At 44.0% G+C, this 24140-nt stretch overlaps 1 protein-coding gene across 2 annotated transcripts in view; it reads left to right on the top strand.

The window, feature by feature from the left end:
* The window catches only part of dstyk (dual serine/threonine and tyrosine protein kinase), a 35482-nt gene extending 12289 nt beyond the window's left edge, over positions 1-23193 (top strand). For both annotated transcript variants that reach the window (XM_039015940.1, XM_039015938.1), the window contains exons 4-15: positions 2818-3312; positions 3506-3701; positions 13525-13763; positions 14068-14151; positions 14270-14446; positions 18518-18647; positions 18914-19070; positions 21350-21482; positions 21591-21704; positions 22350-22464; positions 22554-22688; positions 22884-23193. In XM_039015940.1, the coding sequence (XP_038871868.1) occupies positions 2818-3312; positions 3506-3701; positions 13525-13763; positions 14068-14151; positions 14270-14446; positions 18518-18647; positions 18914-19070; positions 21350-21482; positions 21591-21704; positions 22350-22464; positions 22554-22688; positions 22884-23071 (2163 nt within the window). In that variant the 3' untranslated portion in view covers positions 23072-23193. The remainder of the gene's footprint in view (positions 1-2817; positions 3313-3505; positions 3702-13524; positions 13764-14067; positions 14152-14269; positions 14447-18517; positions 18648-18913; positions 19071-21349; positions 21483-21590; positions 21705-22349; positions 22465-22553; positions 22689-22883) is intronic.
* The last annotated feature ends 947 nt before the right edge of the window (positions 23194-24140 follow it).

The raw sequence follows: 24140 nt of genomic DNA, 5'->3' as shown, positions 1-24140 counted from the left end.
ATGTTAGTGATGGCTGTTTAACAGTCTGATGGCCTTGAGATAGAAACTGTTTTTCAGTCTTGGTCCCCGCTTTGATGCACCTGTACTGACCTCGCCTTCTGGATGGTAGCGGGGTGAACAGGCGAACAGGTGAACTCGGGTGGTTGTTGTCCTTGATTATCTTTTTGGCCTTCCTGTGACATCGGGTGGTGTAGGTGTCCTGGAGGGCAGGTAGTTTGCACCTGGTGATGCGTTGTGCAGACCTCACTACCCTCTGGAGAGCCTTCCGGTTATGGGCAGAGCAGCTGCCGTACCAGGCGGTGATACAGCCCGACAGGATGCTCTCGATTGTGCATCTGTAAAAGTTTGTGAGTGTTTTTGGTGACAAGCCAAATTTCTTCAGCCTCCTGAGATTGAAGAGGCGCTGCTGAGCCTTCTTCACCACGCTGTCTGTGTGGGTGGACCATTTCAGTTTGTCCGTGATGTGTACGCCGAGGAACTTAAAACTTTCCACCTTCTCCACTACTGACCCGTCGATGTAGATAGGGGGCTGCTCCCTCTGCTGTTTCCTGAAGTCCACAATCATCTCCTTTGTTTTGTTGACGTTGAGTGTGAGGTTATTTTCCTGACACCACACTCCGAGGGCCCTCACCTCCTCCCTGTAGGCCGTCTCGTTGTTGGTAATCAAGCCTACCACTGTAGTGTTGTCTGCAAACTTGATGATTGAGTTGGAGGCATGCATGGCCACGCAGTCGTGGGTGAACAGGGTGTACAGGAGAGGGCTGAGAACGCAACCTTGTGGGGACCCAGTTTTGAGGATCAGCGGGGTGGAGATGTTGTTACCTACCCTCACCACCTGGGGGCGGCCCATCAGGAAGTCCAGGACCCAGTTGCACAGGGCGGGGTCGAGACCCAGGGTGACGAGTTTGGAGGGTACTATGGTGTTAAATGCTGAGCTGTAATCGATGAACAGCATTCTTACATAGGTATTCCTCTTGTCCAGATGGGTTAGGGCAGTGTGCAGTGTGATGGCGATTGCGTCATCTGTGGACCTATTGGGGCGGTAAGCAAATTGGAGTGGGTTTAACACGTTTAAATGTTTTGCTCACGTTGGCCACAGTGAAGGAGAGCCCGCAGGTTTTGGTAGCTGGCCGTGTCAGTGGCACTGTATTGTCCTCAAAGCGAGCAAAAAAGTTGTTTAGTCTGTCTGGGAGCAAGGCATCGTGATCCGCGACGGGGCTGGTTTTTCTTTTGTAGTCCCTGCCACATACCTCTCGTGTCTGAGCCGTTGAATTGCGACTCCACTTTGTCTCTGTACTGACGCTTAGCTTGTTTGATTGCCTTGTGGAGGGAATAGCTACACTTATTGTATTCGGTCATGTTTCCGGGTCACCTTGCACTGGTTAAAAGCAGTGGTTCGCGTGTTCAGTTTTGCACAAATTCTGCCATCAATCCACGGTTTCTGGTTGGGGAATGTTTTAATAGACGCTGTGGGTACAACATCACCAATGCACTTGTTAATAAACTCGCACACCGAATCAGCGTATTCATCAATGTTGTTGTTCGCCGCAATGCGGAACATATCCCAGTCACGTGATCGAAGCAATCTTGAAGCGTGGAATCCGATTGGTCGGACCAGCGTTGAACTGATCTGAGCGCGGGTGCTTCCTGTTTTAGTTTCTGTCTATAGGCTGGTAGCAACAAAATGGAGTCGTGGTCAGCTTTTCAGAAGGGAGGGCGGGGGAGGGCCTTATATGCGTTGCGGAAGTTAGAATAACAGTGGTCTAGGGTTTTGCCAGCCCTGGTAGCACAATCGATATGCTGATAGAATTTGGGGAGCCTTGTTTTCAGATTATCCTTGTTAAAATCCCCGGCTACAATAAATGCAGCCTCAGGATATGTGGTTTCCAGTTTACATAGAGTCCAATGAAGTTCTTTCAGGGCCATCGATGTGTCTGCTTGGGGGGGAATATACACGACTGTGATTATGATCGAAGAGAATTCTCTTGGTAGATAATGCAGTCGGCATTTGATTGTGAGGAATTCTAAGTCAGGTGAACAAAAGGACTTGAGTTCCTGTATGTTGTTATGATCACACCACGTCTCGTTAATCATAAGGCATACACCCCCGCCCTTCTTCTTACCAGAGAGATGCTTGTTTCTGTCAGCGCGATGCGTGAAGAAACCAGGTGGCTGTACTGACTCAGATAGCGTGTCTCGAGTGAGCCATGTTTCCGTGAAACAAAGAATGTTACAGTCTCAGATGTCTCTTTGGAATGCTACCTTTGCTCGGATTTCGTCTACCTTGTTGTCAAGAGACTGGACATTGGCGAGTAGTATGCTCGGGAGCGGTGCGCGATGAGCCCGTCTACGGAGCCTGACCAGAAGACCGCTCCGTCTGCCCCTTCTACAGCGTCGTTGCTTTGGGTTGCCGGCTGGGATCCGATCCATTGTCCTGGGTGGTAGGCCAAACGGAGGATCCGCTTCGGGAAAGTCGTATTCCTGGTCGTAATGTTGGTGAGTTGACGTTGCTCTTATATCCAATAGTTCCTCCCGACTGTATGTAATTAAACCTAAGATTACCTGGGGTAACAATGTAAGAAATAACACATAAAAAAACTAAATACTGCATAGTTTCCTAGGAACGCGAAGCGAGGCGGCCATCTCTGTCGTTCAGTGAGGAGATCCCTTTTCCAAGATAAGAAACACCCAGTCTAGTGTTTCCTTTATTTTGGCAGTTACCTGTAGGTGTTTTATGTTTCCACAACATTTATATACGTGTTGATGAGTGCTGCTATGACCATTTCAATGATTAAAGTATATTCCCTGCTCTGTCAGGAGGCTAAAATCATGGTGGTGCCATGCCCCAGTGTCCAGCCCATTGAGGAGGCCCTAGAGGACTGTACGCGTAACGCGGTTCCCATCATGCTCTACGCCCTCAACCAGGACACCCTCACTGCCGAACAGGTGGCTGAGCTAAGGAAAGTCAAAGAGATGCTCCTCTTCCCCATCTGCTTCGTCCGTATCCCTGCCACTCCGCCTGAGGCCTCCCCCGAGCCCAGCCGGCGCCTAGAGAGGGAGAGGAGCCCCCTCTACAAGCAGCTGCTGTCCCTGGGCTTCCTCAGCACTCCCGTGGGGAACTGTTCCTGCGGAGCCCCCTCCCAGACGCCTAGCCCGGCCATCAAGCCCCAGAGTGTCCTGGGGGAGACCTTTGAGAGGCTGCACCGCCTCCTGGTGACCTTTTCCCGCCAGGTACTCCACAACCAGCAGGTGGAGGTTGCTAACCTGCTCAATGGGGTGCACTGCCGTTGCCTTGACCTCTTCATCAACCAGGTCAGTAGGGGGACAGCTGTGTCTGGAGGAAATAATCAGCCAATCAATTAGCTAATCAAATAAAATCTGTATAGCTTCACAAAATGTATAACTGAAACTTGTTTAATTTGAAGGCATAACTACAGTAGGGAGAAATTACTCTGACTATGTAGTGGTGTCAAAGACGTACTTTTCCTCCTCTCCCCGGCTGCAGGCATTTGACATGCAGAGGGACCTGCAGATCACGCCGCGGCGGCTGGAGTACACACGGGAGAAGGAGGGCGAGCTGTTCATCTCCCTGATGGCCATCGCCAACCGCAAGCAGGAGGAGATGAAAGAGATGATCGTGGAGACGCTGAGCAGCATGAAGGAGCAGCTGCTGGAGGACGCTGCCAACCTGGAGTTCACAGGTACACTGCCTGACACAGGTCAAAGGTCAAATCTAAAGACTGATACTGTAAAATGTCTCTGAGATCATGGCATACTATAGTAAAAATACCTTAATAGTTAATGTGGGCGACACAGCCAAAGACACAATAAGTGGAGAGAGACCGGAGAGAGGGACAGACCGGAGAGAGGGACAGACCGGAGAGAGGGACAGACCGGAGAGAGGGACAGACCGGAGAGAGGGACAGACCGGAGAGAGGGACAGACCGGAGAGAGGGACAGACCGGAGAGAGGGACAGACCGGAGAGAGGGACAGACCGGAGAGAGGGACAGACCGGAGAGAGAAAGCGAGGGAGAGACCGGAGAGCGGGGGGAGAGACTGGAGAGCGGGGGAGAGAGAGAGCGAGCTTGTTCCAAGATGGCGTAGTAGTCGGACGTGTGTTTGGTGTTGTCCCGTGTAAATATCGTTTTTTCCCTCGTATATATTTTAATCTCACTTTCCATCTACGGACTGAATATACTCTCACCCAATGTGGTACGGATCTGCTATTTTTATACTTTAGAACCTTAACGCCCATCAGAAGCTAGCCAGCTTACTAGCTAGTAGTCAATTAGCCAATGCTAGCGGTCTTCACCGTTAACTCGGACACCAGCAAGCCTCAGCTAGGTCAATACCTGCATGTCTGCACAGCACGATATCAACCCAGAGCATATCGGACTGCTTTTCCTCTACCACATCTCCAGATTCCTACCGCAAGCTCTGAACCTTTACACCGGATCATCTCAGATAGCTAGCTGCAATCCGAGTGGCTACTCCTGGCTAACGTCTCTGTCCCGAAGCAAGCACCAGTTAGCCTTGAGCTAACCTCGAGCTTGGCCCATCTCCCGGCTAGCTGAAGAGGTCAGCCAGCCAATTCTTGGGCTACAATACCTCTTTTGCCAATTGGCCTGGACCCTTTACTGCTGGCACGGAGCCCTGACGATCCATCACGACTGATCTGCTGACGTAATCGTCCGAGGTGGTTTCAACAGGCTCTTCCATTAAGAACGTAGCCGGAGGCCCATCTGCTAGCCCCGGCCCGCTAGCTGTCTGAATCGCCGTGTCTCCAGCTCGCCTAGCGTAGTAGCGACTACTGAATCGGCTCCCTGACACACCTATTGCTACTCATTGGAACCTATGATCACTCGGCTACACATGCCTCTCCCTAATGTCAATATGCCTTGTCTATTCCAGTTTTGGTTCATGATTGTCTCAATTCACTGTAGAGCCCCCAGCCCTGCCCAACATGCCTTAGATAGCCCTTTTGTTCCACCCCCCACACATGCAGTGACCTCACCCTGGCTTAACTGGTGCCTCTAGAGACAAAACCTCTCCCATCGTCACTCAATGCCTAAGTTTACCTCCACTCTACTCACATCCTACCATACCCTTGTCTTTACATTATGCCTTGAATCTATTCTTCCACACCAGGAAATCTGCTCCTTTTATTCTCTGTTCCCAACGCACTAGACAACCAGTTCTTATGGACTTTAGCCGTACCCTTATCCTACTCCTCCTCTGGTGATTTAGATGTTAACCCAGCCCCCAGCACCACTCCCATTCTCCAGGCACTCTCATTTGTTGACTTTTGTAACCATAAAAGCCTTGGTTTCATGCATGTTAACATTAGAAGCCTCCTCCCTAAGTTTGTTTTATTCACTGCTTTTGCACACTCCGCCAACCCGGATGTCCTAGCCGTGTCTGAATCCTGGCTTAGGAAGGCCACCAAAAATCCAGAAATTTCTATCCCCAGCTACAACATTTCCCGACAAGATAGAACTGCCAAAGGGGGCGGAGTTAGCCTGCAGAGGTTTGTCATACTATCCAGGTCTGTGCCCAAACAATTCAAGCTTCTACTTTTAAAAATCCACCTTTCCAGAAACAAGTCTCTCATCGTTGCCGCTTGTTATAGACTCAGCCCTCAGCTGTGCCCTGGACACTATGTGAATTGATTGCCCCCCATCCATCTTCAGAGTTCGTACTGTTAGGTGACCTAAACTGGGATATGCTTAACACCCCGGCCGTCCTACAATCTAAGCTAGATGCCCTCAATCTCACACAAATTATCAAGGAACCTACCAGGTACAACCCTAAATCCGTAACCATGGGCACCCTCATAGATATCATCCTGACCAACTTGCCCTCTAAATACACCTCTGCTGTCTTCAACCAGGATCTCAGCGATCACTGCCTCATTGCCTGCGTCCGTAGTGGGTCCGCGGTCAAACGACCACCCCTCATCACTGTCAAACGCTCCCTAAAACACTTCATCAAGCAGGCCTTTCTAATCGACCTGGCCCGGGTATCCTGGAAGGATATTGACCTCATCCCGTCAGTAGAGGATGCATGGTTTCTCTTTAAAAGTGCTTTCCTCACCATCTTAAATAAGCATGCCCCATTCAAAAATGTAGAACTAAGAACAGATATAGCCCTTGGTTCACCCCAGACTTGACTGCCCTTGACCAGCACAAAAACATCCTGTGGCGTTCTGCATTAGCTTCGAATAGCCCCCGCGATATGCAACTTTTCAGGGAAGTCAGGAACCAATACACACAGTCAGTTAGGAAAGCTAAGGCTAACATTTTGAAACAGAAATTTGCATCCTGTAGCACTAATTCCAAAAAGTTTTGGGACACTGTAAAGTTCATGGAGAATAAGAGCACCTCCTCCCAGCTGCCCATTGCACTGAGGCTAGGAAACACTGTCACCACCGATAAATCTATGATAATCGACAATTTCAATAAGCATTTCTTTATGGCTGGCCATGCTTTCCACCTGGCTACCCCTACCCCGGCCAACAGCTCTGCACCCCCTGCAGCAACTTGCCCAAGCCACCCCCGCTTCTCCTTCACCCAAATACAGACAGCTGATGTTCTGAAAGAGCTGCAAAATCTGGATCCCTACAAATCAGCTGGGCTAGACAATCTGGAACCTCTCTAAAATTATCTGCCAAAATTGTTGCAACCCCTATTACTAGCCTATTCAACCTCTCGTATCGTCTGAGATCCCCAAAGATTGGAAAATTGCTGCGGTCATCCCCCTCTTCAAAGGGGGAGAGACTCTAGACCCAAACTGCTACAGACCTATATCCATCCTGCCCTGCCTTTCTAAAGTCTTCAAAAGCCAAGTGAACAAACAGATCACCGACTATTTCGAATCCCACCGTACCTTCTCCGCTATACAATCTGGATTCCGAGCTGGTCACGGGTGCACCTCAGCCACGCTCAAGGTCCTAAACAATATCATAACCGCCATCGATAAAAGACAGTACTGTGCAGCCGTCTTCATCGACCTGGCCAAGGCTTTCAACTCTGTCAATCACTGTATTCTTATCGGCAGACTCAACAGCCTTGGTTTCTCAAATGACTGCCTTGCCTGGATCACCAACTACTTTTCAGATGGAGTTCAGTGTGTCAAATCGGAGGGCCTGTTGTCCGGACCTCTGGCAGTCTCTATGGGGGTGCCACAGGGTTCAATTCTCGGGCCGACTCTTTTCCCTGTATATATCAATGATGTCGCTCTTGCTGCTGGTGATTCTCTGATCCACTTCTACGCAGACGACACCTTTCTGTATACTTTTGGCCCTGTGATAGGACACTGTGTTAACAAACCTACAAACGAGCTTCAATGCCATACAACACTCCTTCCGTGGCCTCCAACTGCTTTTAAATGCTAGTAAAACAAAATGCATGCTCTTCAACCGATTGCTGACCGCACCCGCCCGCCTGACTAGCATCATTACTCTGGACGGTTCTGACTTAGAATATGTGGAAAACTACAAATACCTAGGTGTCTGGCTAGACTGTAAACTCTCCTTCTAGACTCACATTAAGCATCTCCAATCCAAAATTAAATCTAGAATCGGCTTCCTATTTCGCAACAAAGCCTCCTTCACTGATGCTGCCAAACATACCCTCGTAAAACTGACTATCCTACTGATCCTTGACTTCGGCGATGTCATTTACAAAATAGCCTCAACACTCTACTCAGCAAACTGGATGTAGTCTATCACAGTGCCATCCGTTTTGTCACCAAAGCCCCATATACTACCCACCACTGCGACCTGTATGCTCTCGTTGGCTGGCCCTCGCTACATATTTGTCGCCAAACCCACTGGCTCCATGTCATCTATAAGTCTTTGCTAGGTAAATCACCGCCTTATCTCAGCTCACCGGTCACCATAGCAACACCCACCCACAGCAGGCTCTCCAGCAGCTATATTTCACTGGTTATCCCCAAAGCCAACACTTCCTTTGGCCGCCTTTCCTTACAGTTCTCTGCTGCCAATGACTGAAACGAATTGCAAAAATCTCTTAAATCTCCCCCTCTAGCTTTAAGCATCAGCTGTCAGAGCAGCTTACTGATCACTGTACCTGTACACAGCCAATCTGTAAATGGCACACCCAACTACCTCATCCCCATATTGGTATTTATCTTCTTGGTCTTTTGCACCCCAGTATCTCTACTTGCACATCATCATCTGCACATCTATCACTCCAGTGTTAATTCTAAATTGTAATTATTTCGCCTCTATGGCCTATTTATTGCCTTACCCTCCCTCCCTACTCTTCTACATTTGCACACACTGTATACAGATTTTTTCTATTGTGTTATTGACTTTACGTTTGTTTATGTGTAACTCTGTTGTTGTTTGTGTCACACTGCTTTGCTTTATCTTGGCCAGGTCGCAGTTGTAAATGGGAACTTGTTCTCAACAGGCCTACCTGGTTAAATAAAGGTGAAATAAATAAATAAAAGAGACTGACGAGAGAGACCTACCTACCTACCTACCTAGACACAGAGAGAGCGTTTTGAGTTTTTATAAAACCTTTATTTTAAACTAAGGTATTAACACAAATATTGGCACACTACCTTATCAGAAATTACACAACAATTGTGTCCTTCTTAAATAAACATAAAAAGCTAATACATTTAATAAAAAATGATTTATATTAAACTTATTACGTCAACAATTTTTTTTTCCCCTCCACAAAACATTCCACTCCTTCATAAATCCACTTTAATCCTCAATCAATGGGAGGTCTTTTACAGCTGAGAAGAACTCAACATACACTTTTATTCTCGCTTTTACTAATCCTTTAAAAAACATATCTTACATCCTTACTATTTCCCTTGTCTATCTTATTTTTGCTACTCAGAAAAATAGACATTTTAGCTTGACCCAAAATAAAATGTAACTTGACATTTTATTTTCTGTTTTTTACTATATTGAAACCCCAAAATAAGGTGTTATTGAAAATCTCCCCTACAGCTGTCAACAAAGACTGTAGTATTTCAAAGAGAGGCTTTATATTCTCACACTCCATAAAACAGTGAAAAATTGTTTCTCTTGTATTACGAAAAGGACATCCATCTCCAACATCTGAATTAATGACATACAAAAGCATTAACTGCAATGATGCCATGCAACACCCTCCATTGCATCACCAGTACCCTTTTGTAACAGTGGCTTGTACATTGCTTTCCATGCTGGCTTTACCTTGTCATCAAGGCCCAGTTTTTTACCCTCCAAGGAGTGTCTATTCTATTTTTCAATGTATCTTTATTTAAAACCTTGATGTAACTCCTTCCCATTCACCTAATCCAAACCCACCTCTTCCAACCCTCTCAAATCCAGTACTAAAGCCTTTCTGTCTGACTCTGGGATATTGGGTGTAATCCCTAGTCTGGGAAATGGGGCGTCTTCATTTTGTGCCTTTTTGTAGTAACTCTTGATGATAATCCACTATTCTGCTGACAGAGCCTTCCTGCAACTTTCCAGCAGTTGTCCGACAATCATTCCCGACCTCACCCCCAAATGTTCAGCCACCCGTCCTCCGTCCATTAATGTGGGCCCAGCCATGTCCATTAACTTCCTTAGGGTGACGATTTTGCCCTTCACCAGCATCTTGGAGAAATGTGGAACAGCTTCAGTTGTACAATCCAGTCTTGCCCCAATACACCAGAGGTTCCTCCAACAGCCAATGCACTGATTCAGCCTTAGTGTGTCTGGACACCTTCATTATACTCCAAACCCTAAGAAGGCCTCTGTAAAACGGAGGTACTCCATCCCTAGAAATCTGGCTACTGTTAACCAAAAATAAAGCCTTCTTTAAATCTAATCCCCCTACCTTCTGTAATACCAGACCTGCCACCCCTCTCCACACCACATTTATCAGTCCATAAAGCAACCTTTGAATAAACTGAAACCGGAAAGCAGCATCCCTACTAGCAAGATGTAAAAGACCTTGACCCCCCTCTTTTGACAAATACAAAACACTTTGTGGAACCCAATGATTTTTATCCCCCCAAAAATCTACAATAATTGCCTGTATCTTGGCCAGAAGGCCAGACGGTGGCTCTAAACATGACAACCGATGCCACAGTGCAGAGGCAACCACATTGTTAACAATAATAGTGTGCATTCCCGACCTATATGACATATGAGATAGCAACCAACGCCATCTACTCATCCTCCCTTCCACCATTTCAGCCACCCCATTCCAAATTTTTTCCCCATTGTCCTCTCTTCCCCTAGGTACACTCCTAGATACTTGAAACCTCCCTTACACCATTCCAACCCCCCTGGCAAAGCCATGATCCTTCCAGACCATTCCCAATCTGTAAAGCATACCTTTTTCCCCCAATTTACCTTTGCAGAGGATATTCCCTTAAACCGATCAACTATGAGACTCAAACCATCCACCTCCACTTGATTTTTCACCAAAATAACTACATCAGCATATGCTGAGAGACGAATAGGAGGAATATCCTCTAAAAGGTACACCCCTTCAATGCGACTTCTAATGCTATTTAGTAGTGGCTCTATAGCGATGGCATTCCGGACAACGAACAACCCTGCCTAATTCCTCTACACACTTTAAAAGGAGCACTCAAGCACTCAATTAACTTTCAATACACTTTCAATGTCACCATATACCACCCTGATCATGGCAATAAAACCATAGCTGAAACCAAAAGCCTCAAAAGTGGCCCCATAGGAATTGATGTTCAACTCGGTCAAATGCCCTTTCCTGAACAATTGAAATTAGACCAGCATCCAACCCAATAGCCCTAGAGACTTCTCACCAATGCCCCCTGTGCTCCAATGCCCCCCTGTGCTCTCACAAACTTCTCACCAATGCCCCCTGTGCTCTGATACCCAGCAGGTCTGCCAATGCGGCTTTTTTCCTCTTGAGTGCCTGAATATGGCCTCGATCTCCTGTGGTCTCAACTAACGTCAGGAGTTCCACTATTTCAGACTCTAGGGCGTTCATTGATCTGGTGATATATCTGGTTATATTCATGGTGTATTGTTACAGAATTGTTGAATCTGGATGTTCCCTATATCCCACCACTGTTGAAGAGATACAAAACTGTCCTTTCAGACCTCCACCTCTCCCAGAAAAAACTAAAACATTTCCTGAAGTGAGCATCACTCAATATATTAAAATGCCAGTATGCGCTTTTGGGTTTTACAGCATTAATGTACATCACCTCTGTTACTATACAAAGATCAGAAAATCTCACTGGGGTAATCACACTTACAGACTTGAGATTGATGCTCAAAACCTATCTAACTTGCCAAGAGAGATTGTGTTCTCTCTCACATTAGCCCATGTGTACTGTCTCGTGCCTCCATTTTGACTCCGGCAAATATCACATAGTTCATGTGTTACAATAATGTGTTTTTAAAAAGTCCTTGAGGCTGTATGAGGTTCTTTGTGATTTCTATCTAAGTCACTGACTGTACAGTTAAAATACCCAGCAAGAAATAAATAATCCTCAGTATTACATTTCTCAATGGTATTTGATGTTTCTAAAAAACATACACTGTCAACTGCCACTACTGGGGCATATACATTTATTAAACACATAGTGATATCTCGCTCTAACTTTTAATAACCTCCCCTCATCCTCCTCTTCAACCTCATATGGCAAAGGCAAAAAACCTTTTGACAACAGGATGGCCACACCCCCACGTTGAGTTTTTATGACTACACACCACTGTCCCCTCCCACTCCTGTTGCCACATTTTCTATATTAGTATAAGTTTCTTGTAAAAAACTTATGTCACGTCCCTTTCTCTTTATTAACACATACACTACGGCTCTTTTTCTTGTCTCTTGCCCCATTTATGTTTAAAGAAGAAATATTAAAACTGCTCATGGCTGAAAATAGAATGAGAAACAGAACACATCTCTTTACAGAATTAAGGCTGCGACTGAACTCTTTCATTTCCTTTAGAATAGCAATTTCTGGGCTTGTCAAACCTACACCTGTTATTTTTGACATCAGAAACTTTGCTGATTCAATAAACAATTCATTTTAAGGGGGAAAACATGTATTACATTATAATCCTGCATATATTTCTTCCCTTTTGTCAAATTCAAAAATGTACGTACCTTTTCAATCCCATACCTCCCTTCCACCCCATTTTCTCTCGCTATTTTTTTGCATCAGATGCCTCACTCGCTATCATCCCCAGAAGAAACCTGCATCTCAACAACCTGTTTATCCTCAACTGATTTACCATCTCTACCTTCCTCTTAGAATTAGAACCTTCACCACCCCTTAAATTCTTCCTCTTACTCCTCGGTACTTTGAAAACAGTCGTTTCATTTTCCATTGTTTCACTCTCCTCTTGAACTCCCCCCTGCGACCTCAATTGCAGTCTCACCTACTGCCCCCCCCTTTTCCCTGCTTTACCACAACTACCCCCGTAGCCACATTGCGCTCCTTTCCTATTTCTCCCACCACATCTGCCCTCCTTCTCTCTTCTTAGTAGTGCTAGAGCTGCTACTGGGCTCTGCGCACTCGTTCTCTGGACAATTACGCACCAAATACCCCTCTCTTCCACACCCAAAGCATTTCATTGATTCAGTAGAAGCGTAGAACACATAATCAAACCCATCAATCTTGAAACTGAACGCTAAATTCAGTTCGTCAGTATCCTTCTTTAAAATCATGTGCACTTGTCTCCTATGAGATACGACATGTTTCAGCAAAGGCGATTTGCATCCAAAAATAACCTTTTTTATTGGAGAAACAAGTTGTCCATGAGGAGAACTCTCGCTCCAACACTTCATCTCTAACAAAAAGGAGCATGTTAGAAAGTATAACTTTCTTCGCCGGATTCATACTACCGATGTCTGTGTCTCCCGTAACACAACACCACTCTCAGCTATCGTATTCACCATTTCAATGGAATCTAAGAATATTACTACAGCGCTATTTATCCTTGAGGCTGATTGTATGCTATTATACCCAATGATAGCGCCCACTGCTAAATTACATTCTATCCCCAAACAACCTGTCGCAGCGGGAATCTTCACCCCATGCCGCCGACTAAGTTTTTCCAAACTCTACACCTCTACGTGTGACCATACCACCCCTATATATATATATATATGAGAGAGAGAAAATGAACCAGTGAGAGAGAGATGCACACAGACCAGACAGTGACTTGCTGGATTCATAAGACAACACTCCAGTGTTCAGTCTCACTGCCATTCAGATAGCAGCAGCAGGTGTCAGTATGATACTATGCCAAAAGCTCGTCAAATGTTGCCTGAAAAATGTAATGAATATCACACATTTCTCTTGACAGTTTACAAAAGACCATTTAGCCTACTTGTAAAATGTCGCAACTAGCCATGCAATCAACATAACCACACTATAACGCCATAGCATGAACTCAGTCACAGCATGAGGTTTGCATGGTAGTGGCGTGTAACCAACCTACATTATCTTTCACTCACGTTTTCTTTCAAATTATCTCTCTTTCTCTCTCTCTGACCTCACAGACCTCATAGTGGCGACCAACGGAGAGCCTGTTACCTCAAAGGACATCAAGTCTTGCATCCACCAGATCCAGGAGCTGATAGTTGTGAGGTTGAACCAGGCGGTGGCCAACAAGCTGATCAGCTCTGTGGACTACCTGAGGGAGAGCTTTGTAGGAACCCTGGAGCGCTGTCTAAACAGCCTGGAGAAGTCCAACATGGAGTCATCTGTCCACAATGTCACCTCCAACCACCTCAAACAGGTGTGTGATTGTACAGTATACTCTTCCATAATTTAGATACTGTATGTCAGCCATGTCAAATGAAGCTTGTTTTGTTCAGAAGTGTCTTTTCTATTTCTCTGTACTACATTATGTTGACCATATCATTGATAAGATGTCCAAATACCATCAGATGTTTGAGATTAATTCACTAGGCTGATTCCTCAAAAGACAATGAAAACGACAGTATAAAAGACAATTACCTTTTTTCCTACAAGACAGTTGGTCTAAGTTAAATGATAACATCTTGTTCTGTTCTCTCCATCCCACTTCCTGTCCTGGTCAGATCCTTAACGCTGCCTATCACGTGGAGGTGACCTTCCATTCAGGATCATCTGTTACGAGACTCGTCTGGGAGCAGATCAAACAGGTAACCATTCCCAGTCAAGCCTCAGGAATCTACTTCAATTGTAGGGCTTTGCAATAACAACACATTGATTTGAACCTTGATTTATTTCTTGTGTATTCTCTCTCTCTGTCTTGTGTAGATCATTCAAAGGATAACGTTTGTGAACCCTCCTGGCATCACTCCAGAGTGGAAGAGGAAGGTGGCCCAGGATGCCATAGAGAGCTTGAGTGCTGCCAAGCTGGCTAAGAGTATCTGTTCCCAGTTCAGAACACGCCTCAACAGCTCCCACGATGCCTTTGCTGCCTCCCTGCGACAGGTACACCGCACTCCAAACCCGGCTTCAGCTAATCTTTTTTATCAAACAAGAAACTTTTTTATTCACCTTCACACTCTCCAGTAAGGTGCCCTCTTTTATATTGCACTCTTCATCCAATCAGGTTTGGTCTTGGCTACTTTTTTCTTTCCCAGTGGGAAAAACTGTTTGAAATGACATTATAATGACCTTCTTTCAACCAGTCTCTGTTTGTAATAATGATATACAGTCCCAGTCTCTGTTTGTAATAATGATATACAGTACCAGTCTCTGTTTGTAATAATGATATACAGTACCAGTCTCTGTTTGTAATAATGATATACAGTACCAGTCTCTGTTTGTAATAATGATATACAGTCCCAGTCTCTGTTTGTAATAATGATATACAGTCCCAGTCTCTGTTTGTAATAATGATATACAGTCCCAGTCTCTGTTTGTAATAATGATATACAGTACCAGTCAAAAGTTTGGACACCCACTCATTCCAGGGTTTTTCTATTTTTACTATTTTTTATATTGTAGAATAATAGTGAAGACATCAAAACTATGAATCATGTAGTAACCAAAAAAGTGTTAAACAAATCTAAATATATTTGATATATAACCACCCTTTGCCTTGATGACAGCTTTGCATTCTCTTAACTAGATTCATTAGGTAGTCACCTGGAATGCATTTCATTTAACAGGTGTGCCTTGTTTAATGTACATTTGTGGAATTTCTTTCCTTAATGCGTTTGCACCAGTCAGTTGTGTTGTGACAAGGTAATTGTGGTATACAGAAGATAGCCCTATTTGGTAAAAGACCAAGTCCATATTATGGTAAGAAAAGCTCAAATAAGCAAATAGATACGACAGACATGAAGACACTTTAAGACATAAAGGTCAGTCAATCCGGAACATTTCAAGAACTTTGAAAGTTTCTTCAAGTGCAGTCACAAAAACCAGCAAGCGCTATGATGAAACTGGCTCTCATGAGGACAGCCACAGGAATGGAAGACCCAGAGTTACCTCTGCTGCAGAGGATAAGTTCATTAGAGTTAACTGCACCTCAGATTGCAGTCCAAATAAATGCGTCACAGAGTTCAAGTAACAGACACATCTCAACTTCGACTGTTCAGAGGAGACTGCGTGAATCAGGCCTTAATGGTTGAATTTCTGCAAAGAAACCACTACTAAAGCACACCAATAAGAAGAAGACTTGCTTGGGCCAAGAAACACAAGCAATGGACATTAGACCGGTGGAAATCTGTCCTTTGGTCTGATGAGTCCAAATTTGAGATTTTTGGTTCCAACCGCCGTGTCTTTGTGAGACGTAGAGTAGGTGAACGGATGATCTCCGCTTGTGTGGTTCCCACCGTGAAGCATGGAGGAGGAGGTGTGGGGGTGCTTTGCTGGTGACACTGTTGGTGATTTATTTAGAATTCAAGGCACACTTAACCAGCATGGCTACCACAGCATTCTGCAGCGATACACCATCCCATCTGTGCTTAGTGGGACTATCATTTGTTTTTCAACAGGACAATGACCCAACACACCTCCAGGCTGTGTAAGTGCTATTTGACCAAGAAGGAGAGTGATGGAGTGCTGCATCAGATGACCAGGCCTCCACAATCACCTGACCTCCACCCAATTGAGATGGTTTGGGATGAGTTGGATCGCGGAGTGAAATAAAAGCAGCCAGCAAGTGCTCAGCATATGTGGGAACTCCTTCAAGACTGTTTGAAAAGCATTCCAGGTGATTACCTCATGAAGCTGGTTGAGAGAATGCCAAGAGTATGCAAAGCTGTCAAGGCAAAGGGTGGCTACTTTGAAGAATCTAAAATATATTTTGATTTGTTTGAGTTTTTTGGTTACTACATGATTCCATGTGTTATTTCATAGTTTTGATGTCTTCACTATTAATTCTACAATTTAGAAAATAGTCAAATAAAGAAAAACCCTTGGATGATTAGGTTTGTCCACACTTTTGATTGGTACTGTAATTTCAACCAGTTTTGCCAGGTTCTCTCTTCCGGTAGCTCTTGGGACTTAAAAACCTGGCAATGTCTCACTTTTATTTTTTCATTTCACTTATATTTAACCAGGTAGGCCAGTTGAGAACAAGTTCTCATTTATAACTGCGACCTGGCAAAGATAAAGCAAAGCAGTGCAACAACAACAACACAGAGTTACACATGGGATAAACAAACGTAAACACAATATAAAAATCTGTATACAGTGTGTGCAAATGAACTTCAGCAACTCTCCAGTTACAGATTTTGTGTTGTAAACAAGTCAGATTTTCTGCTTGACCTTCTTTGACCTTTGATCTCAATGGTCAAATGTATGTGATGGTTCTTCCCACATGACTGACAATGTGATTCCCATCATTGATAAAGACCCTCGTTAACTTCTCTAGGATATGTGGGACGCTAACGTCCCACTTGGCCAAAATCCAGAAAAAATGTAGCGCACCAAATTCAAATATATTACTATAAAAATCAATCTTTCATGAAATCACACATGAAAGACACCAAATTAAAGCTACACGTGTTGTGAATCCAGCCAACATGTCTGATTTCAAAAAGTATTTACAGGGAAAGCACACCAAACAATTATGTTAGCTCAGTACATAGCCACAGAAAAACACAGCCATTTTCCCAGCAAAATATAGTAGTAACAAAAAGCAGAAATAGAGATAAAATTAATCAATAACCTTTGAACATCTTCATCAGATGACACTCATATGACATCATGTTACACAATACATTTATGTTTTGTTCGATAATGTGCATATTTATATCCACAAATCTCGGTTTACATTGGTGCCATGTTCAGAAATGCCTCAAATATCCGGAGTAATTACAGAGAGCCACGTCAAATAACAGAAATACTCATCATAAACTTTGATGAAAGATACATGTCACATATAATTAAAGATACACTTGTTCTTAATGCAACCGCTGTGTCAGATTTAAAAAAAATCTTTACGTAAAAAGCACACCATGCAATAATCTGAGACGGCGCTCAGATTTAACAACATTTCTCCGCCATGTTGGAGTCAACAGAAATACGAAATTACATCATAAATATTCCCTTTGATTATCTTCATCAGAATGCAGTGCCAGGAATCCTAGTTCCACAATAAATCGTTGTTTTGTTCGATAATGTCCATTACTTATGTCCAATTAGCTAATTTTGATAGCATGTGTAGTACACATGTCCAAACGCTCGCGCAGATGCAGGCAAACGTCAGACGAAAACTTCAAAAAGTTATATTACAAGTCAAATAGACTGGGCAAACTTAGTAGAGAATCAATCTTCAGGATGTTGTTATCATATATATCCAATAACGTTCCAACCGGAGCATTCTTTTCAGTCTCTATAAGTAATGGAACGCATGACGATATCATGAGGAAAGTGCGTGACCAAGAACTGGCACTCTGCCAGACCACTGACTCAAACACCTCCCATCCGGTCCCACAACACAGCATAAGCTTCATTCTACGTTCTACTGACTGTTGACATCTAGTGGAAGGCGTAGGAAGTGCAAACAGATCCATATATTACAGGGAATTGAATAGGCGATGACTTTAACATCGACCACTCTTAGAATTCTCACTTCCTGTTTGGATTTTTTCTCAGGTTTTTGCCTGCCATATGAGTTCTGTTATACTCACAGACATCATTCAAACCGTTTTAGAAACGTCAGAGTGTTTTCTATCCAATAGTAATAATAATATGCATATATTAGCATCTGGGACAGAGTAGGAGGCAGTTCACTATGGGCACACAATTCATCCAAAAGTGAAAATGCCTCCCCCTATATCAAAGAAGTTAAGTATCACAGTGGCTTCAACAAAACCCAGTTTGAACTAGGATGCCATATTACAGTTTAAAACACTATATGTGGAAAAGATGGATTATTTGGCCTGTGTTTGACATAATTATTTATGATTTATCTGATATCTAGTCCTAGATTATATTTCTGTTTGCAGTTTTGCACTCTTATGATGATCTTATGGGTTTACAAGTATCTGGAGTGTCGTTAACATTTGTTGTCTTCATTTCAACCAATGACGTATGTGTGTGTAGCTGGAGGAGGGCCACACGGGGCGGTTGGAGCGTACTGAGGACCTGTGGCTGCGTGTGAGGAAGGACCACGCCCCGCGGCTGGCCCGCCTGTCTCTGGAGAGCCGCTCCCTCCGAGATGTGCTACTGCATGGTGAGACACACACATACTAGCTGCTCTATCCACTGGGCTCTGAGCTCTGGCACCAACAGTAATCACTCTGCCTGGGTTCCATGCTCTCACATGCTAAAAAGGCCTAGAACCTATACCAGTCACAGTACAATAACACAAATCTGTATTTATGACTGACAATAAAATCAACAACTTTTTCATGAAGTTGACCGGTAGTTTACTTGGATGTCACTGGTGACGTCACTGTTGGTTGTATGAAAATGTATTGACATGTTTCTTCCTGGCAGGCAAGCCCAAACTTGGGCGAGAGCTGGGGCGGGGTCAGTATGGAGTGGTCTATCTGTGTGACAGCTGGGGGGGACGCTATCCCTGCGCTCTGAAGTCAGTTGTACCACCTGACGACAAGCACTGGAACGACCTGGCCCTGGAGTTTCACTACACCAGGTGAGCTGGTCCAGCTTGTGGATCTCAACCATTGCTGAATGTACTATCATTTCAATAAAGCATGCCTTTAAGCTGACACCTAAGGTAGTAAATAGGAAGTCAACTGAGTGAACTTGTTTTGCATTATCAAAATTGGTCCATACTCAAGTGAAAAATAATCATCCAATAATAATGGTGAGACTCATTTGTCATCAACAAAACTCTTCTTATCGGTGGTGACAGCTCTTTGTATAATGCATTTACTGGTAAAACCAACACCTTCTAGGATAACGAAACATATTCTGCTCCAGGACACATGTTTTTCTCTAGGAAAATGAAATGGCATCTGGTGCTGTGTTTAGTGTACATCTCAGCATGTTAATTTCGTATAACTGCAGCCTTTCACTGTGTAATTTCACGGATCATCTGCTATAAAAGCTTACTAATGCAGTTCATAGAGAAGTAACCACTCATGTCTGTGGACAGATGCTGGTGTTGGAACTGTGATGCTTATGCCCCCTTGTGACTGATATAATAATTTCATACACCATGCAGCTGTAAAGGAAAAGTGATGGTACTGTATTTGTGGGCCAGGCTCCACAAGGTGGCTTAGCCCCCTCAGTTGAAACTTGTGCACCCTCAGTTTTAGTTTTATGTCTCTATATAAAATAGCAAAAAAGTTACAATGATTGAGTGACAGGTTGGCGCAAAATTTGTATTTTTCCGCTGCACTGTATCAGCACAATGGACAGAGTGCCCAGCGGTGTGTGTGTGTGTGGGGGGGGGGGGGGGGGGGGGGTATGGAAAGCCACTGGGGTGGTTATGTACGGTTTCATTGGCTTTCCCTAAAAAGAGGGAAAACGCTTCTCATCTGTGGTAGGCTAAATGAATAACGTGACGCGCCTGTAATATTAGATTTTTATTTATAAAGGTGGGGCCAAGTTTACCATTGAAGCTGCCTCACTCAACTTTGCCTCACGCCCCACCACTACAGAGTTTAGTTAGCTTCTTAGCTAGCTGTTAAAGGTGTTAGTGTTATTAGCCTTAGCCTATTTAGCTAGCGCAAAACAGCTATTCTGCCACGGTGGATATCAGAAATTGTTCAGAGGAGAGCAATGAGCAGCAGCATTAAACCACAGAGGCTGCCGCCAAGCCCAGCAGCGATGATGCTGACGAGCTCCAGCTAGCTCTGTGTGCAGAACCTACCCACCTTCCACAAGCACCGCCAGAATAAAGGCTCAACAGCCCTCTCCACCTCCGACTGTTCCTGACAATCTTGGAACAGAGGAGCCAGCCCAGGTTAGCCTAGAATCCTACCGTAGCCACAGGCTTTCTGTCCAAAAACATTAATTTAATAGCAACTGGTTCATAGGAAGACAGTGGCTGGAATACTCGATTACTGCAGAATTCAATATAATTCCAATGCAAGAACCCAAATGACACCCCTGGGTAGAGCTACATATCGGTATGTATGGGGCGGCAGGTAGCCTAGTGGTTAGAGCGTTGGGCCAGTAACCGGAAGGTTGCTAGATCGAATCCCTGAGCTGACGAGGTAAAAATCTCGTTCTGCCACTGAACAAGGCACTGTTCCTAGGCCGTCATTGTAGTATTTGTTCTTAACTGACTTGCCTAGTTAAATAAAGGTTAAATAAATAAAAATGTTTCATCATGGAAATGGTTGTAAATGTATGTTTTGGAAAAGAGTTTATGATAGGCTGGCATTGCTTAATTGATTACGTGGGTCAAATATGATCAACAGAAGTGTATTGCGCTATATCACACCGTGTTGCTGTACTCATGGGCGCCATGACTTTTCAAGTGGGCCTATTTGTTTGGCAAGACCGCTGTGGATGGCTGCTTCTCACTGTAGTAGTTGTCGGTATTCTAAGCCTGCATGAATAACTAGGTTATTTTGCTATTTTGACAGCTGTGTGTATGGCTGCATTCACATAGGCTGTTTGTAGTAGGGGAATTACCGTATTTATCTTGTAGCCTATATTCATTACCAAAACGACCTCACTTTAGTGTGTAGGGCGCTGTCCATTGTGCTGATACAGTGCCGCGGAGATAGGTTGGAAATCTGTAGCCTGTCACTTCAAAAGCACTCAATCAATGGCCTCGGAGTCTCTGCATTTCAACTTTATCTTTATTCTGGTATAGCGTGATATATGCAGAATTCAATATAATATATATTCCAATGCAACCCTCGTCCCCGCCATTTCTACTAACACAGAGGGTAGGATGTATATAAAAATGTAGGACCTTCGTTTTCCTACCTTCTCTATTGTGTATGGGCGCAGGTCCCTCCCTAAACACGAGCGCCTGGTGGACCTGCACGGCTCGGTGATTGACCACACGTATGGCGGCGGCTCCAGCATTGCTGTGCTGCTCATCATGGAGAGGCTTCACAGAGATCTCTACACAGGCCTGAAGGTAATCCCATATCTATAATTTGCCCTAATATAGTTAATCTAGCACTTATGATGACATAAGTGATTGGCACACTGAGGTCTACCTCCCCATCTCCTCGCTCTCTATCAGGCTGGTTTATCACTAAAGGAGAGACTCCAGATTGCTCTGGACGTGGTGGAAGGCATTCGCTTCCTGCATGGTCAGGGGCTTCTGCACAGAGACATCAAACTAAAGAATGTGCTGGTGAGTGAGGGTTAAAGGTAATCTCAAATCATGCTAAATGTGTAACACTAGTGTTGATCACTACATTATCCATTCATCAAATTAGTTCTAATGTTGAGCTGATTTAGCTGTGGTCATCATGGCTCAGTGGAAATGCTCCAGCACCGCACACCAATGAATTCCTCATTATTTCCATCATTTTCCACCTGTGTTGCTTGCTTGGTTGTGTAAGAATAGCCCAGCCCTGCCTACACAGTATGATGGTTGGCTCATATGTCACTGTTCTGCTGTGTCCTCTGACTCAACTATGTGTGAAAATAAGGGGCAATGTTTAATGAGACATACTATGTTTGCATTTTCCTAAAATGGAGGTCACAGGCTACAACACATGGGCTGTATTTTTAGGACAGAGTTATGGAAAAATATTTAACTTCCCTCATGAATTGAATGTTCTGGGGCATTGGATGCTCTGAGTATTAACCTTTTTGGAATTTAGGTTTGAGTTGACAATTGGGGGGAAAAAATCACTTACTTTCTTTGTATAGAAGACTCAAGGGTATGCTTTTTTGACTGTGTATTCCCTGAGAAACCAATATTTATGGTCCTGAAGTTTCACGTCTTGCCAAAAGTGTTCCTCGTCTGTGCTGTTGTCTGTCCCTCCCTCAGTTGGACAAACAGAACCGGGCCAAGATCACAGACCTGGGCTTCTGTAAGCCAGAGGCCATGATGTCCGGCAGCATCGTAGGAACCCCCATCCACATGGCCCCCGAGCTCTTCACAGGTCAGCTATCCTGCTACTCGGTCACACTGCTGCATCATCTCTTATTCTAGACTCTTTGGTTAAACACCAAGTCTCACTTCTTTCTTCAGGAAAGTATGATAATTCTGTGGATGTCTATGCCTTTGGAATCCTGTTCTGGTACCTCTGCACTGGCTCCGTCAAACTCCCAGAGTCCTTTGAGAAATGCTCCAGCAAGGACCAGTTGTGGAATAATGTTAAAAAAGGTGATGTGCAAACCCACAGCTAAAATACTAATTCAAACTGACTGAATATGATCAAAACCAAATAGCTTGTTGTAACATTTTGTCTTTTATCCAGGATTGTCTATTTGTGGATGAGATGTGGTGTGGATGTGTGTCTGTTAGCTGAATTGGACTAGAGAGCTGCCCGGGCCTCATTTGTGCCCATGTTGTTTACAGGCGTGCGACCCGAACGGTTGGCCAACTTTGATGAGGAATGCTGGCAGCTGATGGAGGCCTGCTGGAATGGAGACCCTTCCCAGAGACCCCTGCTCGGCATCGTAGAGCCCAGCCTGCAAAGCATCATGGTACGGCTTTGCAATTGTGGCTCAGATCAGAAGAGCAGCAGCCTGGAGGACTCAATCTGAAACTCAGAGAGGACCACAGACTGTTGCAAAGGATTATGGTCCCCCAAAAATATTTTTTGTTGTATTTATGGAAAAAGGACAGTGTGTTTCTGGAAGGCCAATAATAAAGATTGTCAAAGACAGTTGTCCTCTTCCTTTACAGGAGTTATATATATATATATATATATTATTTAAGCTGACACGTGACAAACGTGTTTGTGCCGTGTGTATTTGTATAGTATACAAACTCTAGCAGACACTATGCTTCCGACTTAGCTGGCATGCTGATTGGTCATAGGATTGTTACTAGTTAAAACATTTGAAATATAGTTAAAAAAAATACTTTAAAAAACAGTTTTTATTTATATATATATATATATATACAAATATTAATTTTAGATTGTATTTAAACTGGTTATCAGAGTATTCATGCATCTATGAAATTCATTTCTTTTTTATATAAAATGATTGACAAATAATCAATTGTTTCCCTTCACTCTTAAATAGGGTTCTGTTTTCAGCATCTTCCCAGCACCAGTCCTCAAGCCTTAGAGGATACTGCTATTTCCCTGATAATAAATCAAATCTTTATCATTGATTAGATGCCAGCAGGGTAACGACCCCAGGCAAATTTTGACTGTCCACATTAATACAGAAGATGGAAATGATGCTATCTATATGCCTGTTGCACATGTGACAAAAACTAAAATGTGGGATGGAAACGTAATGACATGAATCAACACCTGGAAGAAATTTAGGATGGTAAGAATAATTTAATATTAAGATTCTGGAACTGAGGCATTCTGAGACGTGTCATAGCTGACAACAGCATTTTTCAAGTGCTTTTGAACAGCAACAAGACTATCCTGTCCATTGTGTACCAAGTAGGTAAGAAATGACCGCATTTGTTTAACCTATAATACGTAGTGTACATTATGAATAATTGTATTGGCATTGAATGTTTATTTTAAGTTACTGAAGACTTCTACACTATACTTATGTGATCCAGAGGTTTTGGGATGGAGACGGCTCACACTGCACAGCAGCCCACCTTGGAGTAAGTATAGTCCATAGAAATACAATGGTGTAG

Source organism: Salvelinus namaycush, chromosome 20 (genome assembly GCF_016432855.1).
Source record: "Salvelinus namaycush isolate Seneca chromosome 20, SaNama_1.0, whole genome shotgun sequence".
NCBI classification, from domain to species: Eukaryota; Metazoa; Chordata; class Actinopteri; order Salmoniformes; family Salmonidae; genus Salvelinus; species Salvelinus namaycush.
The sequence above is the reverse complement of the archived record's forward strand: the minus strand, read 5'-3'. Positions and strand labels throughout refer to the sequence as shown.